The sequence below is a fragment of the Silene latifolia genome, chromosome 9 (assembly GCF_048544455.1).
Source record: "Silene latifolia isolate original U9 population chromosome 9, ASM4854445v1, whole genome shotgun sequence".
Lineage (NCBI taxonomy): Eukaryota > Viridiplantae > Streptophyta > Magnoliopsida > Caryophyllales > Caryophyllaceae > Silene > Silene latifolia.
The window spans coordinates 2,114,799-2,133,071 of NC_133534.1; the positions used below are offsets into that span (position 1 = coordinate 2,114,799).

The 18,273-nt window shown below is 34.1% G+C and overlaps 2 protein-coding genes and 4 non-coding genes across 6 annotated transcripts; 5 read left to right on the forward strand and 1 right to left on the reverse strand.

Moving 5' to 3' along the window:
- The first annotated feature begins 4,163 nt into the window (after nt 1-4,163).
- Nucleotides 4,164-4,236, forward strand: TRNAV-UAC (transfer RNA valine (anticodon UAC)). The gene has a single exon. It is a non-coding gene; the product is annotated as a tRNA-Val (tRNA).
- A 557-nt stretch (nt 4,237-4,793) lies between these two features.
- TRNAV-UAC (transfer RNA valine (anticodon UAC)) lies at nt 4,794-4,866 on the forward strand. The gene has a single exon. It is a non-coding gene; the product is annotated as a tRNA-Val (tRNA).
- Nucleotides 4,867-5,258: 392 nt separating this feature from the next.
- Nucleotides 5,259-8,514, reverse strand: LOC141602333 (high-affinity nitrate transporter 2.1-like). The gene is made up of 4 exons (XM_074422630.1): nt 8,096-8,514; nt 7,015-7,523; nt 6,715-6,830; nt 5,259-6,001 (listed from the first exon to the last, which is right to left on the reverse strand). The coding sequence occupies exons 1-4, from the start codon at nt 8,385-8,387 to the stop codon at nt 5,359-5,361; spliced, it is 1,560 nt and encodes a 519-aa protein (XP_074278731.1). The 5' UTR covers nt 8,388-8,514; the 3' UTR covers nt 5,259-5,358.
- Nucleotides 8,515-10,520: 2,006 nt separating this feature from the next.
- On the forward strand, nt 10,521-10,593 carry TRNAV-UAC (transfer RNA valine (anticodon UAC)). The gene has a single exon. It is a non-coding gene; the product is annotated as a tRNA-Val (tRNA).
- An 880-nt stretch (nt 10,594-11,473) lies between these two features.
- LOC141599945 (uncharacterized) lies at nt 11,474-14,525 on the forward strand. Its single transcript, XM_074420088.1, has 5 exons — nt 11,474-12,409; nt 13,699-13,923; nt 14,063-14,132; nt 14,294-14,304; nt 14,367-14,525. The coding sequence occupies exons 1-5, from the start codon at nt 11,474-11,476 to the stop codon at nt 14,523-14,525; spliced, it is 1,401 nt and encodes a 466-aa protein (XP_074276189.1).
- Nucleotides 14,526-14,743: 218 nt separating this feature from the next.
- Nucleotides 14,744-14,816, forward strand: TRNAV-UAC (transfer RNA valine (anticodon UAC)). Its single transcript has one exon. It is a non-coding gene; the product is annotated as a tRNA-Val (tRNA).
- The last annotated feature ends 3,457 nt before the right edge of the window (nt 14,817-18,273 follow it).

Sequence of the window (18,273 nt, forward strand, 5' to 3'; positions counted from 1 at the left end):
TTATGTAAATGCAAGAATGTTAAGGAAATGGAATTTGCTAGTAATTTTATGAGTGGTTGAGATGAGCTACTTGGTTGTGTGAGTTGCTTATATAGAGCAATTAAGTGTGCAACTTAGATTATATAGTTTTATTATATCATGACTAGCATGCAAGTGTTGAATTTAAATAATGAAATGAAGGATGTAGAAAAAGAAAAAGAAAAAGAAGAGCCCATGCAAAATGGCATATATATTAATTCTCAAGAAAACAATCATGCTAGATCATTGGATCACAATGTTATATATAGTCAATCATTTTGTAGTTCTTATCATTTTTATTTTTTTGGGTAAAGGGAGCTAGGGTGTATATGATCTTGTCAGGGTTTTAACATAGGTCATGACTCATGAGTATTTATTAGGGGCGAATTTGGGGTAGGCACGTGACTACCCCAGTATAAGCATTAACCCTTAAATAACACAATGGTTAGTTGTCTACTATATGATCAAGAAGACCAGTATTCGAATCCCACTAGAGCTTTAATTTTTAGCATTTTAAACTTTATTTTTTAGCATTTTTTTCTGATTGCCAGCCTTATTATTATAGTGAAATGTTAAATAACATCAAATAGAAATTCGGTAATTGCCCAATTAGTACCAAATATACTTATATTTAATTAATATATTTGTTCTGGAAAATTTTTAATACCAAACATTATTTTAATTAAAAAAAATCGGTGCCTAACCTCGAGTAAAATCCTGCGTCTGCCCCTGGTACCTACCATTATTCATGACATTACTAACTAAGCTAGCTAATGAAGTTATGATAAGGCCGGCCTTGTTCTTTCTCGCTTAATTTCAACTCATTTTAGTTCCGTTCAGCTCTATTCAATTCATCTGTACACAAATTAACTCTTACTACAACTCAATTCAGTTCAACTTAGCTCTATTCAGTTCATTTCAGCTCAACACAACTCCATTCAATTCAATTAACTTCATTTCAAATTCTTTCAACCGAGAAGAACAAGACCTAAGTTTACTCGGAGACGTGTCAGATAATAATGGATACTCATTATGAACATTTAGGAATTGTTTTAATATTAAGTGATTTTACATATAATACTAGATACACCTCTTTCTTTCTACATCAAAGGATTGATTCGGTCTCTTTAATAATGACAACATCTATGTCCAAATAGCACTACAATGAATATATAATTAACTACCCTGCAATTATAAGGACATTTGCAGATTATATAACACCAATATTCCATGTTTAAATCCCATTATTTTAGTTCTATGATGACAGAAGTCAAAGAAAGTTGGTGATCTAGTCACCCAAAGTAAAGTTCCTGGGTTGTAACAAATCTAACACTGTACTTCAAAGAATCATATGGAATAATAACATAAAATAAATTAACTTTGCTTGACCAAGTAACATAATTATAGGGATTAGAAGGCATAACGTCACTTCGAAATTGTTAATGTCATCCATAAATATGAGATGGTGATAAACTTAATTTATCTTATTGTAACATTAACAAAAAATGTAATGATATTATCATTTTCTTAATTATATGTAGTGGAAGCATATAATAAATATCATTAACAAACGCTAAGTCTCTTGTTAATATAATCTACAGACTGCAGTTGATTAATAAGTATATAGAAAAATTCTCACTAATTAATATCTACTATGAAGCTTCTTTTTAAGCATATTATTATACCATAGTTTATAGCTATTATTATATACAGGAACGAAGTTAAGTACAAGCTGACCAGGCTACAACTCGAGCATACCTTTGGAAAAAAAAAAGACACACTAAAAGCCATTATCAACCGATACCTCACTATCATCGTACGTTTCTATAGTAAAGTAAAGGTGAATCAGGTGTTGAGCTAGTATTATAAAATTAGGGCAAAACATTGTTGTTGAACATTTCTTATTATTGGACCAAGCTTTGGTTAACTACTTAACTTTAATAATTTCTCTTTATATGATCCTTTTTTATTGGTGGAAGAAGTCCACAATAGGTTTCTATATTCATCAACTGATTTAACTCGTACTCCTTTATTAGAAATATATTGTTATTATTCTTTACTATGTTTATTTTAATTTTCTTGCTCCACTATTTTTAATAGCATTCAAACCGTGACAGTCGGGATTTGAATTTAGCGGGGACGAAAAATTTCAACAAGAACAAAATGAATAGTTATATAAATGAAACTCGAAAAAAGTTCAATTTTTATTTTTGAAATTTGCATGCTTCAGCAGGGGCGAGCATCCCGCTAGCCCTCACCTAGCTCCGTTGCTCCGTAACAGCATCATTGAAACTAACTTAGGGTTAGGTATTAATATAAAGATAAAAGTGATTTTTAAAAGAAATCAATTTTAGTAGGTGTTATCATTAGGATAAATTCATTATATTGACATGTGGAAGACTTTTGAAGGTTTCTCTACTGAGGATTGAAAATATGGTGGGTAGGTGGGTCAAAGTTTTGACTTATGCAATCTATTTCATTTATTTTAGACTTTTGAAGGTTAGATAATTAAGTAGAGATAACCAAGGTGACAAGCTTATGTTACATGTTAAGTTTATCAATGTTCCAATCAAATAGACATACACCTAGCTAATCAATGGGATATTTAGATTCTACACAAATTTTTATTTGTGACGGTCACAAACTTGTGACCATTTACCCCCGATTTAAATAATGTTAAACAAGAAAGAGGATTGTAAGAAGTTATAAGCTTGTGACCATCACAAACAAAACTTGTGGTAGATTCTAAGCACTACTTCCTTTCACTATCATATGGGACATTTAATCCACGCACAGGTTTGCAAACTATCGCCCATATACCCGTGAGGATTTACACAGTACACATTTGGCAAAAGGGTGGTAGCTATAGTTCCCTGGCGCACAAAAAAAAAAAAAAAAAAAAAAAAAAAAAAAAAAGAGAGAGAGAGAAAGAATAAACCCTAAAAGCTCAAATGAATATACTCAAAGAAATAGGTGATTAATTGGTGCATCTAAAGGGTAATTTTACAAATGTAAATTAAGCAAATTGTTAATTTTCTTGTCTTGGTTGGTTATTTTTCACAATAAGTAATGTTAATTACTTGACCTTTGGGATGCTCTAAAAATTAACTCATATAAATAAATAAGCGTAATTAACAACAAACAAGAAAAAGCTGATTTTTTCTAGCACATATGGACTCTTATACAAATATATAATCATAAAAAGGAACAAAAATAGTCAAATACAAGATTTTATACTAAAGATTTTTTATTTTCATATGAGAATAATGCATAATAACAAAATGTAGGCATAATTCCAACAACTTAAAATTTACTCTATTTACCAATCATACTTCAAGAATCTTCATTATGGCAATTGCATAATGCTAAACTTTATTTGGAATATTATTTTCATACGTTGAGGAAAAGAGACTTTGGTTTGCAACAAAGGGTGAAATTCTGTGGTTTCCTACAATAAGACATTAGGTCATCATCTAATTAAAAACATGGCTTTAGGTAGAATATATGGTAATCCTAACTTATTTGATTAATAAGGTCATTAAGGTGGATATTGAGATTATGTTATCGGAAAAATTTATTTTGTACTGTAGTAATTTTTCGCTTTTGGTTGAAATGGTTTATTTATTCAGGTGAGTTGAGAGATCATGGGATTATGCTCCAAAGTCATGTGAGGCAAACCAACAATAGCCCATCTATAATGAGTTGATATCATCATATATATCACCACACGACACCGTATCATCCACTGATCGATAGTCTTGTGTTTCATGTCTTATATAATTTGATAAAAGTTTATATAGTGTAATGTATTATGTAACATCTGCATGCGAACACGTGTGATTCACCATATTTGATAAACGTAAATGAATACAATTACATATCTAAAAAAAAGTCTTACAGGAATTTAATACTCCTTATAAAACGGTAAATTTTCAAGTTCGTGAGTCATAGTTTCTTTCCAAATACACCTCATAAGTGACAAATTGTTATGAAAATCCTTTTTTTTTCCTCTAATCCCCCTTTGTTTGTATTATAAATGAATGTTATGTAGTAGTTTTATTTATTTATGAAAATCCATTTACGAAGCCTAAAACTGAATATTTAGTATATATATAAAGCCTCAGATCGCACAAGTAAGCATCAAAGGAGCTGTGGTGTAGTGGTTATCACGTCTGCTTTACACGCAGTAGGTCCCCAGTTCGAGCCTGGGCAGCTTCAATTTGTTTTTTAACTTTTTCCGGCAAATTTCAGTGTGTTTTCTTGTTGCTCATAGAAGTACAGGAATACAGATCTTTGTTGGCATGCTAACGCCAACAGTATCAGTGTCACCCTCTCAATTTTCCGGAACATTAACAACAAACAAATACTCCGTATGAGAATTTAGTTTGTACTCCGTAATATGGCTAAGTCGAGACTCGAGAGACCATGCTTTGGAATTGTGATCATAAATCAGCAGTACGTACGTAATCCATCTCATCTATATAATGAGTTGATATCATATCACTACGACACCACTCTCTGGTTTATGGACTCGTCTATCGTGTGTGTCATCTACAACTGGGAGCATGTGTATTCGACATCTATAAAAAATGAGTTCTCGTAGCGTAAATATTTGTGTAAGACGGTCTGACAGATTGACACAAGCTTGTTATAAGTTTGGTGAATTTAATCTCACTAAGGGGTTTGTCAATCCATTTTTGAAGGGTCACAAAGCGTCACATTTGAAAAGAGTTTAACAGACTTATAATGTTAGTTATACTTTTATGAACATCAAAGGAGCTGTGGTGTAGTGGTTATCACGTCTGCTTTACACGCAGTAGGTCCCCAGTTCGAGCCTGGGCAGCTTCATTTTTTAAATTTAGTTTTTCTTGTTATTCTGAAACTTCTGATGTAACAGTACAGAACACCAGCATCCTTAATGGTAAGGTTAAACCAACAAAAGTGAATATGATCGAATTAAATTTTCACCTATTGGTTAAAATGAGTGTATGTTACGACTTACGAGAATACGAATAGATTTTAAGTTTATTTGTTTCCTCCTTGTTCATCCTTAGCTTGTCCTAACTCGTACGAGCTATTACAATTCCAAAAGGATCGAAGTTATGTTCACGTAATCACGCCTACTACTTGTATAATAGTAACACGTAATTATATCGAAACTTGCATAATAATATTATTACAATTTAGGCATCCACCACAAATTTGCATACGATGGATTATAAAAAGAATCCAAAAAATTATATAAAACATAAATAAAAGCATAAGCTGAGTTTCCAACATGTATTGAACTTAGCCATTACAGTATAAGACCGTCTCACAAAATAAATACTGTTAGAAAAATCAAGCATTGTCAAGTGAAGGAGGAGAATTCCCTTTTCTCCCACGTTCAGACCTCGAACTTTCAGCAAACTTCATATTCCTTTCATGCATTCCCTTACTCTGCTCCTCCTTATTATACTCGGTGATATAATAATCCTCCTCCTTGACGGACTCAGACGGAGGACAAAACATACTACCCCATTGCGGAAAATGAATCAACGCAACCGGGAGGGTACACCCTATAGTCATAACCCCCATAAACAAAAGACCATCATGAGTCTCAAACCTCCCTGAAGTAAAGAAAATGTATTGGGTTAACCCGGCACCAATATTACCACCAGCTCCGGTCATTCCAGATATGATTCCTAGTGAACGTCTTGACACGAATGGGACAATCCCATAGGTGGACCCACAAGCGGCTTGAGCACCTAAGGAGAATAAAACTAGGGCTACAATTGCTGTAGTTAAGTTATTGGCTAAACCAAGCCATACGCAGAATAACCCGCCTGTGGTCTGGAGGATCCAAAGTGTCCATAGTCGTCCTCTCATACCAAAGTAACGTGCGCTGTAGTCGGATGCTAGGCCACCTAGTGGCCGTGAAAAGATGTTGGCTAGTCCAAAACTCGCGGCTATTAGTCCTGCTGTATTTAGCTCGAGGTGAAACCTATTAACAATTACAACAACATTAATCATAGTTCAAAAATTCAACCAAAAAAATCCCCTATCTACTAAATCTTTTTAAATAAGGAAATTGTTGATAATTTAATTGTATTCACTAAATAAGGAAATTAATAAATATAATGTTTTCATTATTTAATTCTGGAACATAAAATTAATATTTTCATCAAATTATATAATTTTCACTAAAAACTAAACTATAATATTTTAATTAAAATATAAATAAAGGCAAATTATAAACTATTAAATCTTTTATTGATACGATTACTTGAGGGTGACTTGACTCATACCATGTATATATAAACAAAATTATAAATCGTTTTGATTACTTTCAGACAAAAAAAATTGAGAGAATTTATAAATTGGAATAATTAAATTTGTGGTATTAAAAAAAAACATTTTAAAAAAAAACATTTCAGCACATTACTCAATTTTCCTGGATTAATTTTCAATTTTAATTTTTTTTCTTGAAATCACTATTATTTTACAGTTCAATTTTATTCAATTTTCTTGAATAATTTTACCGTTCAATTTTTTTCTCATATCAAAATATAATAACGTGAAATATGAATAATTAATGAGATGTTAATTTAGCATGTTTAAGTAATAAGTACAAAAATAAAAAATTTATAAATACTCTACAATCATTGCGCGGGATCTAGTATTAGATTAAATAAAATGACTTGGAGAACAAATTACCTATCGAAGAAGTACTCGGCAATAACATTATCTGTCGTCAATTCGACACCCAATGAGTATCCATAGAGAAGCACCAAAAGCCATGTCCGGTAATTGGAGACCGCGTGCCAGAGTACCTTAATTATAACAACACCAAAAATATAAAGTTGTTATTAAAGGACCAGTTAGTTTTACTTAAGACCGTCTCAACTTAAAATCTCGCTCTCGCAACCACTTTTTAATTTTCACTATTATAACTGTGTGTGAGAGCTGTCTTAAGTTCAGAGAGTCTTAATAGAATTTCGTCAAATGGATAATTACCTTGGAAACCTTGTCCTTGGCGACTTCACCCTTCTTTTGCAAGGCACCAAGATTACCATCAGGCAAATCTTGGCCAAGAGTTAGTACCAAAATCCCGAAAATTATATGCAATGATCCCGGAACAAAGAAGGCAAGTCTCCAAGCCGTAAACTTGGTAGCGCCCATACGTTGAATAATAGTGAAAAGGACAGGCATCAAGAGTTGGGTAACACCACCTCCGGCATTACCCCATCCTGCAGCAGTCCCATTTACGAGTCCAATAATACGTCCATTGAACATGGTACTCATCCAATATTGACACGACACAAATGTCGCTAGGCAAAACCCTATCATGAACCTCACAGCTATGAAGCCTGATGCGTCCGATATCAATGACATGCAAAACACCGTTGGTGCTGTCAACATGACTAGGAATGCGCAAGCGTAACGTGGACCCATCAGGTCGCATAATGTTCCCATCACAAGCCTGGAGAATACACTTCCTGACACTGAGGCTACCGATGCATTACCTGGAAACACGAGAAAAATGTCACCATTTTATAATTATAATTAAAATTGTCACTTTTTAACAATAAACTATAATAACTTTTTATCAGAAAATGTTCACATTTTATCGTAAGGACAGACACATACCTATGTCGACCTTGGTAAGGTTAAGGTTACTTTTTTTAGCAATAAACCGTGATAACTTTTTATTAGAAAATCTTCACATTTTTTTCGTAAGGACAGACACATACCTATGTCGACCTTGGTAAGGTTGAGGTTATTTTTTTTAGCAATAAACCGTGATAACTTTTTATTAGAAAATGTTCACATTTTACCGTAAGGACAGACACATAACTATAATACTTTAGTGTTTTATGTTGTAGTTTATTGGTATGGTTTAGTGAGTCATACTCATACCACCACAGTGTAAAACTCTTCCTTTACCGTTGTCAAAAAAAAAAAAAAAAAAAAAAAAAAAAAAAAAAAAAAAAACTATGTGGACCTTGGTAAGGTTGAGGTTACTTTTTTTAGCAATAAACCGTGATAACTTTTTATCAGAAAATGTTCACATTTTTTCGTAAGGACAGACACATACCTATGTCGACCTTGGTAAGGTTGAGGTTATCACGGATGATAGGAACCAAGGGTGCGGCCGCGAACGTGGAAATGAAACATGTGCAAAAGGACATCCAACTTAGGTGAAATGTGGTCATGTGAGGTTTAGCTAAGGAGAAGATTGTGAATTTGGTTGCCTTATGCTCTGTATCAACCGGAAGCGAGAACTTGGCTGTAGTGTCCAAAGGGACGGTGCCAGGAGTGACCGAGAAGGCATGCGATTGTTCCTTCCCGGTCACTCCGTGCATTGAACTTCCCGGCTCACCGGCCATTTTTAATTTATTTTTGTTTTTTGTTTTTATTTTTCCTTAGGCTTTGTTTTGTTTTTTTTGCTGTAAGAAGAAACTATCATTACTTTGGTTTATATAGTACTCGTCCTTAGACGATGATAGGGTGCCACCTGGTGGTACTGAAATTATACGTACCATCCGATGACAGCCTATTATTGTCCTTATTGATGTTTGACATTGTACAATGTACCCTCTTGGAATTACAATTGGCTATAGAATACAATGAAAAATTCTTCGCAATTGTTATCGAAGCGTTTACGAAGTCAAAAATGTCCTAATTTAATCGTATCATTCCGTACAATATAATCAATATAATCAAATTGGTATAATGAATCTTCTATTTGGTATTTAAATAATTAGTTGAAACCTTAACAAGATGATAGAAAGGCAAGAGACACTATTAATCGTATATATTTATGCTAGATGCGGCAAAATGCGTTTAATTTAACAGAGTAATTGAGGTAACATAGGCTGGCAAGTTATGTATGAAGGTCAACTCCCTTTTATTTAATGATAATGGTAGATACTTATAATCTGTTTGTCTTATCAAATATCTCATGTGACTTGTTAGCTGGTGAATATTCAGAGTTTACAGGTCGCTATCGGGTCACTCTGGTTGGTTATGTGTCGGTAAAAGCGGGTCGATCATATTGGGTTTGGGATGGATCAACAAGTTTGGATTAGGTACGTTTCATGTCGGACCATTATCGGGTCGGGTTATAATCGTGTGCAAGCTGGGTCGGGTTTAGTTCGTGGTCATTTACCAGGTCAAGTTATGAATGAAGGTCAACTCCCTTTTTTTAATGATAATTGTAGATACCTATAAATTTGCCTTATCAAATATCTTTTGAGACTAGTGTAGCTGGTGAAGATTGGGACTACATGTGGAAATCGGACCACTCGATCGGTTATGAGTCGGGTCAAAGCGAGTCGGGTTATTTCAGGTCATGGTTGTGTCGGGTTAACAACAGATTAGGCCGGGTCATTATTGGGAAGGATTATAATCGGGTGACAAGTTGGGTTGAGTTTAGTTCGAGTCACTACCGGATCAGGTTATAAACATATGTTTTATCAATGTTAGAATAATTTAGAAATGTATTTTTATTTTTTTTCAAGTTTAAAATATCAAGATAAATATCAATTTGGTCTTTATATGGATCATTATGAAGCTAATTTTATTATCAAGTCAAAATCTGGTTGAGTTAATAACAGATCACGGGTCAATCAGGTCAGGTTCAAGTTGGAACAAATAAAGAAATTTTTGGTTATCGGTTGCACCTCGGGTCGGGTCAACTCCCTTTTATTTAATGAGAGTAATTGAGGTGATATAGGCTGTCAAGTTATGAATAAAGGTCAACTTCCTTTATTTAACATGATGATGATAAGGGTATAAACCTATAATTTGCCTTATCAAATATCTTATGAGACTTGTGTAGCTGGGGAATATTGGGATTAGAGGTGTTAATCGAGTTACTTGGGTCGGTTTCTGAGATAATCGAGTTGAGCAGCTTGGCAGCTTATCATAATTCATAAGTCATAATTCATAATATCGAATTGAGCGCCTTGGAAACAACTTATTATAACCCGGGATAGCTGGGTCAAGTCAAGACGGGTGGGGACATGTCAGGTATCGGTTGTGTAGGGTTAACAACAGGTTCAGGTCAGGCGCAGTTCAGGTAGCTTAGGGTCATTATCAGGGAGAGTTATAATCGTGTGACAAGTTGGGTTGAGTTTAGTTCGAGTCATTCCTAAGTCAGATTATAAACACATGTTTTATCTTATTTTAATTGATGATTTCATATCAATAATTTAGAAATGTACTCGTATTTATTTAGTTTTAAGCTTAAATATTGAGATGAATATTAATTTTGTGTTATTTAGACCATTATGAAGCTAACTTTGTTATCGAGTCAATATCGGGTCATGGGTCGATTTAGGTCGGGTTTGGGTTGGGACAAAAGGAAGTTTTCGGTTGTCGGTTTAACTCCGGACGGGTCGACTTCGATTCACCTAATTTTCGATTTTTATAGGAGCGGATTTTGGGTAGCTCGAACCGGTTTCCTCGAACTGGATCATCTCATTTTTTTACAAGTTATTGTAAAGTTAAGCATCAAAGGAGCTGTGGTGTAGTGGTTATCACGTCTGCTTTACACGCAGTAGGTCCCCAGTTCGAGCCTGGGCAGCTTCATTTTTTGAACTTTCAGAATATTTGTAATTTCTCCTTTTTTTTTAGGGACATTTTAATGAACTTTCAGAATATTTGTAATTTCTCCTTTTTTTTTTTAGGGACATTTTTTTCCTTTTTTTTAGCGCCTCAAGTGGTCAATGCGCCATGCCAAAGGTTAGACAAACATATATATACAATGCAATATTTTTGGAATTTTTTGAATTTTTTTCGATTTTTAGGCATTTTCTTAATTTTTTTTTAAATTTACAAGTATATAATGATATGAACAAATATAGACAATATTCACAAAGTGGATATTTCCCTCCCCACACTTGAAATTTACATTGTCCTCAATGGAACAAAGTATAGGGAGAGAATAAGAAAAATAAACAACATATTTTTGGTGGTTTTTTATTTTTTCGAAATTAAAGAACATGTTTTTGGATTTTTTTTTAATATTTGAAAATAAATAACATGTTTTTGTATTTTTAAAATGATGGAATTTCCTCCCCACACTTATTTTATTTACATATTTCCAATGGAAATCAATGTGTGGAGGAAATTCGGAAATGAAATACATGTTTTTGGTGATTTTTGAATCCCGCTGATAGGCTATCGGCTTTACCCGATAATGTCTTACATCGTATCATTTCTTTTCTGGGATTTAAGGAGAATTGTAGAATTAGCATTTTGTCGAAAAGATGGACTCACATTTCAGATACAAACCCAGTTATGGACCTTGTCTCATGAAGTTTTTTCCGCGGTCCCAGATTTGGAGAATTGGTATAATTCTTTTGTAACGGTCGATTGTTTTCTGGAATATACCGATTCTAGAATGAAGCGATACTCGAAACACAAACTGCATATAAATAAGCTCACACTTGGATTTCCAATTCTCAAAATGACATTTCCAAATTCTAAAGTACTGTTGGAAAACAAGGTTGAACAATGGGTTAAGATAGCGGTACGCAACCAAGTAGCGGAACTTGTTCTTAGTGGTCCGAAAAACTATGTACTGTCTGAGGTTTTGTTTACTGCAAAATCATTAAGATGTCTCGACTGTTCTTATCTCGAGATATATGACTACAAAGGCATTGATCTTTTTCCGTCTCTTGAATCATTGTTTTTACATGAGGTCCTTGTACCTGATACAGTGCTAAATCATATTATTACTTTCTCCAAGTTATTGAAACATTTGAGGCTCTCTGGTTGCTATAGCTTCTTCGAAAATATCAAAAGTATTGTGATTCCTTGCAATAGTAAATTGGAGATACTCGATGTAACTAAAAGTTTGTTGACAGACGAGGGGATAGTTACTATTGACACCTCTAGTCTTACTTCTTTTCAGTATATAGGCGAGTCGTATACTGGTGGTGTGACTGGTGTCCATTGTGAGCGTTGGCCAGTTATTTCAAAAGACGGTTTCTTGAGAAACTTGAGGAGACTAATAATCGGCTTTGTTAGCATTACTGATGAGGTTCTTGGCAAACTATTATCTGAAGTCGTCTTACTAGAGACTTTGAAGTTACGCAACTGTTCTATGTTGAGAACTATCGAAATTTCAAGTGCTATGCTAAAGGACGTTCGCTTAGAGTATTGTGCTGATTTGTTGGATGTTACCATTGATGCTCCATGTTTGGAATCATTCAAATATAAAGGCGACTTTGAGCCGTCATTGTGTATCAATGCTCTAGCAGGTTGTGATATGTCTCTTCATGTACCGCCTTCTTCTTTTTATCCTGATAGAGTTTCGAAACTGAAGAAACTTCTGATAGGACTCAACAACTACCATGTTTTGAAAATTGTATTGCTTGATGAGCCTGCAAAACCTAATAAGGTACTCCCTCCGTTTTTTTATAAGTCGTTTTAGATTATTGCAGAAGCATTAACAAAGTATTGAAAATAGTTGTATTATTAGTTAGTTGTTACAAATGCAATTTGGGAGTGCCGGTATGCCATAAACCAGCATTCGTCGCACCTTGGATAATCGTGAAAAATGGATTAATGCTCGTTTAATGCTCGTTTTTAAAGGCTGAATCGAATAGGTTAACTCCTCAAATGACCTTGTACGCGTGATAGAAAAACCGGGGGAAAAAGAAACTGGGTCCGGTACGACCTCCCGAACTGTTCAAATTGAAGTGTATATAATACCCGGTTTTTCGGGATTCCATTGTCCCGGAACTAGATTCTACGGAAATCACATAGAAAGTTCCTCGGGTCAGATAAAGCGGCCACACAAAATTTGAGTAGCAACGGAAGACATTTGGGGGTGCCGGTATGCCATAAACCAACATTCGTCGAACCTCGGATAATCGTGAAAAATGGATTAATACTCGTTTAATGCTCTTTATTAGAGACTGAATCGAATAGGTTAACTCCTTAAATGACCACGTACGCGTGATAGAAAAACCAGGAGAAAAAGAAACTGTGTCCGGTACGACCTCTCGAACGGCTCAAAGTGAAGTGTATAATACACGGTTTTTCGGGATTCCAGGGTCCCGGAACAAAATTCTCCGGAAATCATAGAAAGTTCCTCGGGTCAGATAAAGCGGCCACGCAAAATTTGAGTAGCAACGGAAGACATTTGCGGGTGCTAGTATGCCATAAACCACTAATCTAAAGGGTTCAATTACCTCTTTTCCTATTTATTTTGTACTTTGGAAAATGACTTGTAATATGAAACAGAGCATGCATCATATTATTGCTTTAGAATATAAATGAATGAATGTTTCTATTACAAACTAGCATCATATTACGGCTTCAATTATCTCTTTTCCTAGTTGTTATAAACTAGTATAGATCCCGCGTGAATGCACGTTTTTTTAGATAGGAATATTAAAGAAAAATAATAATTATAAAACTGATATTTAACTCAATTTAAAATTTAATTGTAAATTTATTCTTATTAATGTTTTGTATTAATCGGTGGAAAAGGGAAAGTTTATTATAAATCCCGATGTAAATATGATATAATAAAAGCCCAATTACAGATATGATATAATAAAAGCCCAATTACAGCCAAATTCATTTAGGCCTGAAAATTTTGGAGAACTCTTATTCTTTTAGTTAAGGGGGATACTCTTTCAAGTTGTATACTAACAAATTCTTATGGTTGTGTACTTGAAGAACGAATGTGATGATATCGACCTTGATGAAGACGAACTGGATGAAGAAGAACTTGATGATGATCTTGGACCGCCTTGTGACATTAGTGAACTGAAGCTGAACCTCTCATCATGGAGACCCTTTAAATCCTGTCTTTCAGCTTTTCTAGATGGTGTATTCTGGACATGTCATCCTCGTATTCTTTCCTTACGAGTTAATTTAAGAGATTCTAATGCGACAATCCAGGTATGATCACATTGTATTTTAGCTCAACATGTTAGTCTATGGTACCTGTTTATGCATTTCCGTCTGCTTATTCATTTTTTTCGTAAACCAGTCAAGAACAAATGATCAAATGCTAATAAGACTTGTATTTGTTTTACAGCCTGTGATCCGTAATATAAAAGATATGGCAAATTGTTGGAACCATCCATTGAAACGCGTTGAAATTGAAGGTACTAATTGCTCTGACTTATTCGAGACAAGGAAGGCAGTACTCGACGTACAGTTGAGATTGCATTGGTGAAGAATTGCTAAGCATGCAGAATTTTCGTCATACCAATAGAGTTTCGAATCTTTTGTTCTCGCAATTGCTAATCATTGTGAATTGATTTAGGAGTGATGCTGGTTAGTTTGCTTACAAACAAGATCTGTATTTTGCTTTGATTTACGTTTGTTCGCCTAAAAAGGATTCGGACTCAAATCATGTTGTTTTTGTTGTTAACTCGAGTCATAATGGATGGAGTGCTGGACATCTGGGCTTGACGAGTTATATTGGTTGTTTACGTAATTACGTCGCACTAAGGGCAACTTTAATGGTTAAGCAACTAACACTTGCTATTGTGTGATTCAACATATATTTAATGTGTGTGTTTTTCTAGCATATACTCCGTACTTATTATGTCATGCGACTACTTGTATAAAACGGTCTTACACGAGCTAGTTAAAAGTATGGCAATACATTTGGAAGCGTCACAATGTGTAGAGTACTAGTCTTCAGACTCTTATTATTTAAAAACAGTTTAACAGCGAACATAAACTTAATTAGTCTTTCATAAGCAACATAGGAGCTGTGGTGTAGTGGTTATCACGTCTGCTTTACACGCAGTAGGTCCTCAGTTCGAGCCTGGGCAGCTTCATTTTTATAAACATTATTTTGAAACTTCTGAGTTCTGTCATTTCTAGGACTCCCAATGTTCGGTAAGGTGCATCGACTATATATAGCCTTGGTCGATTTTTTATCACCGATAATCAAAACTATGACGGGTGTTTTTTCAAAAAAAAAAAAAAAAAAAAAAAAAACTATGACGGGTGTGCATTGGAGAAGAGTAGCTAATTTACTATTCCATTTTACTCTATTCACTTAAGAGTATAGAGTATGCGATCAAAGAATAACGAGTCTTCTAGACCTCTAAAACGGAAAAATACGTCCTGAATTAATAAGAGAAAGTAATCCCTAAAAGAGGCAACATGAAAGAAAAACCGGACAAAACAGAAACTGTTTTGCTAAAGAGATCGTTAATACTCCATATAAAATTCCAGAACTCTTACATATAAAATTCCAGAACTCTTACATATACTCTTTAACTCTAAACTTCATCTGAATTGAAGTCTGAACACTGTTAGAACTCCACGACTATCTTCCTTCCGGCCATCACCAGTCCGACAATGGAACCAAAGACTTGTTATTCACTAACAAAATCACATTAACCACTAATGAAAAGAATACTATATTTAATTTGTCTGACTGTACACCAAAAAAAAATCAATAAACCTGATAGAGTGACTTTCTCCTGGTCATCACTAATCCGAAAATGGAACCAAAGACTCGCTATTCACTAACTAAAGAATACAGTAGTTTGTCGACTGTAACGCTCACACTGTCTCTATACACGCGAAAGAATCAATAAACCCGATTTGGGGAAAACACCAAGAACCCTGTAAATCAATCTAAAACATAAAATTCGAGACGAAATTAAAACACCAATCAATTAATCAATCAATCATCGAATTCCTGAAAGTACCTAACCTCATCAATCTCATACTGCCTTCTCAATTCCTCATCATGCTCCTCATCTTCCGTCCTCTCCCTCTCGTCTCGTTCCCGCCTAATTTGCCTCTCCCTTTCAACCTCCTCATCAATCTTCCTCCACAATTCCTCTTCTTGCCTCCTCTTTTCATCCTCGTCGTCGTCAATTGCCTTCTGTCGCCTTTCTTCCTCTTCCATCCTTAGTTCCTCTATCCTTTCCAATTCTATTACGGCTTCATAGTCGATCTCGTTATCGTCTTCAATTATTAAGACTTCATTTTCGACGTTATTTTCGTCATCAATTATTATAGGGAACAGGTGACTTGGGTTAAAGAAGATAATCCAGGAGGTTACCAAAACCGACGGAAATGCCAAAATTTTCCGCCATAATCCCGACCATGAAATTGAATTCTTCCCCTTTATATCCAAATCAAAGGCGGATGCGACACCGTGAACGAAAGATGACTCGTTTTGGTAAATATTCGGGCGAGTAATGCAAGAACCATGGATGCAGATATTGCAAGAAACAGAGTAATTGTTGAGGGTCAAGAAAGTAATGTTGAGCGGGAGTGGGGGAACGGTGGTGGTGGTGACGGGGGTTTCTTGAGGGTCAATAAAGTACGAGACGGTGGCGGTAGTGGTGGTGAGGAGGGTGAGGCAGAAGAAGAAGAAGAAGAAGAAGAGAGGAAGAACAGAGTTGAATGCCATGAGAGTAATTAGTTACAAAAATCAGTGTGTTATGTTTCCCGCTTAATAGTGAATTTCAACTTACAAAAATATGAACAAATTTATTTAATATTTGATGTTTTGTTTTGTTTAATTTAATAATTAATAGTTTAGATCTCGTGCAATATATGCACGGTATTTATAAAAATTTGCTTTTTAATGTAGTCCGTATTATTTATGGATTTTAAATTGATAATTTACTTATTTTTTATGTTTCTCATCACTTTATTTTAATTTGAGCAATAAAAATTAAAATTGTAAAATTTTAATGAATGTTTTCTTTTTACCGAGAAATTAATGATGTTATTTTTAAAATATTTTTACTATTAACATTTTTTGTGCAACTTCTTACCATTAAAAGTCAGAATTTTTATGTACAATTATTTTTAAAAAGTATACAGTTTTTTTTTATCATATAATAATGGAGATAAATTTACGTATAATGTGAAATACTACCCTTTATTTTAGGAAATGTTATTTAGGCGGGAAAAATAAGAGTTTCGCCTATTCATTTAGTAAATAGGGGATTTTAATTTAATTTAAGTTTAAGGTTTTTTAAATACGAGAAATAATTGATAAATAATGGTAAAATAATTAAGGATGAAAATATCCCTCAAATATCCAGTTCGCCCACTTTACCAAGATGGCAAGATTGATGAAGTATTAATAATTTACCCAGATAATTACCTAATGACTTCAAATTATTTTTTATTTTTTTCTTATGCGTAATCTATAAGTTTATTACTATGGCTCGAAAAAATCATTTGCTTTATACGGTTGTATTTAAAAGCATTGTAGTTGCTCTTTCACATGTGTCCCATTACTTGGTAGATTTCATTTAGATTGATTTTCAAGTACATAGTTCCCGATAATAATAATTAATCTACACTATTTATATAAAATAATATACATTTAATCTAAATATAATATCGTAAAAGTCAAAATTTGAAATTTGAAATTTACTATATAAACTAATCTGTCTCAATTATTTGCTTATTTCAAATAATTAATGTAAACTTTTGCTAGTAAAGCCCAAGTGTCCAGCCATCCATTATAACTTGAGTTTCATTAATCATTTAACAACAAAAACAACATAACTAGAGTCTGAACCTTCCTAGACGATACAAATACTTGAATAAGACGGCCTTATACAAATTTTTCGTAAATCAAGATCTCTTAGCTAATAAGGTTATGTTTGGACCGTTTACAACCATATTAGTGTAAAACCGCCTTATATAATACTAAAGCCTTAGACGAACAAATCTCAATCAAAGCAAAATACAGATCACTGCTAAATCAATTCACAATGATAAGCAATTGCAAGAACAAAAGAAACGAAAATGTTGGTATGACGAAAATCCTATGAGACGGAGATTCAGTCCGAGCATTGTATCATATACTTTGCTGTTTTGGTAAAAATTTACCTAATTATCGATTTAATTTGTGAGTGATAGTGATTAATCTATGGCCGATTAATATTTGACTATGACGATTATAATGAATAAATATGCAACGAAATAAAGAAGTAAATAAAGATGAACGAAGAGAATAACACGGAGAATTTTTGGTGACGCGGAAAACCCGGTGTGGGAACAACCGCGGGGGGAGTCGGAATCCCGCCAATCTTTGCACTATAATCGAGATTAGATACTCAAGTAGGGAAATACAATTATTTTGCTAGAGAATTATTGTCAAGTGTAGACGAGAATTTTGAGAAGGGTTATCTTGTTCTTGCTTCAGTTCGAATGTCCCTTTTGTGTTGCTTTCTTCCTCCTTTTATAGTTGCTGAATATGGAATAGAGAGTCCAAAAACTTCTTTCCCTCCTTCTGCTCCTAGACTT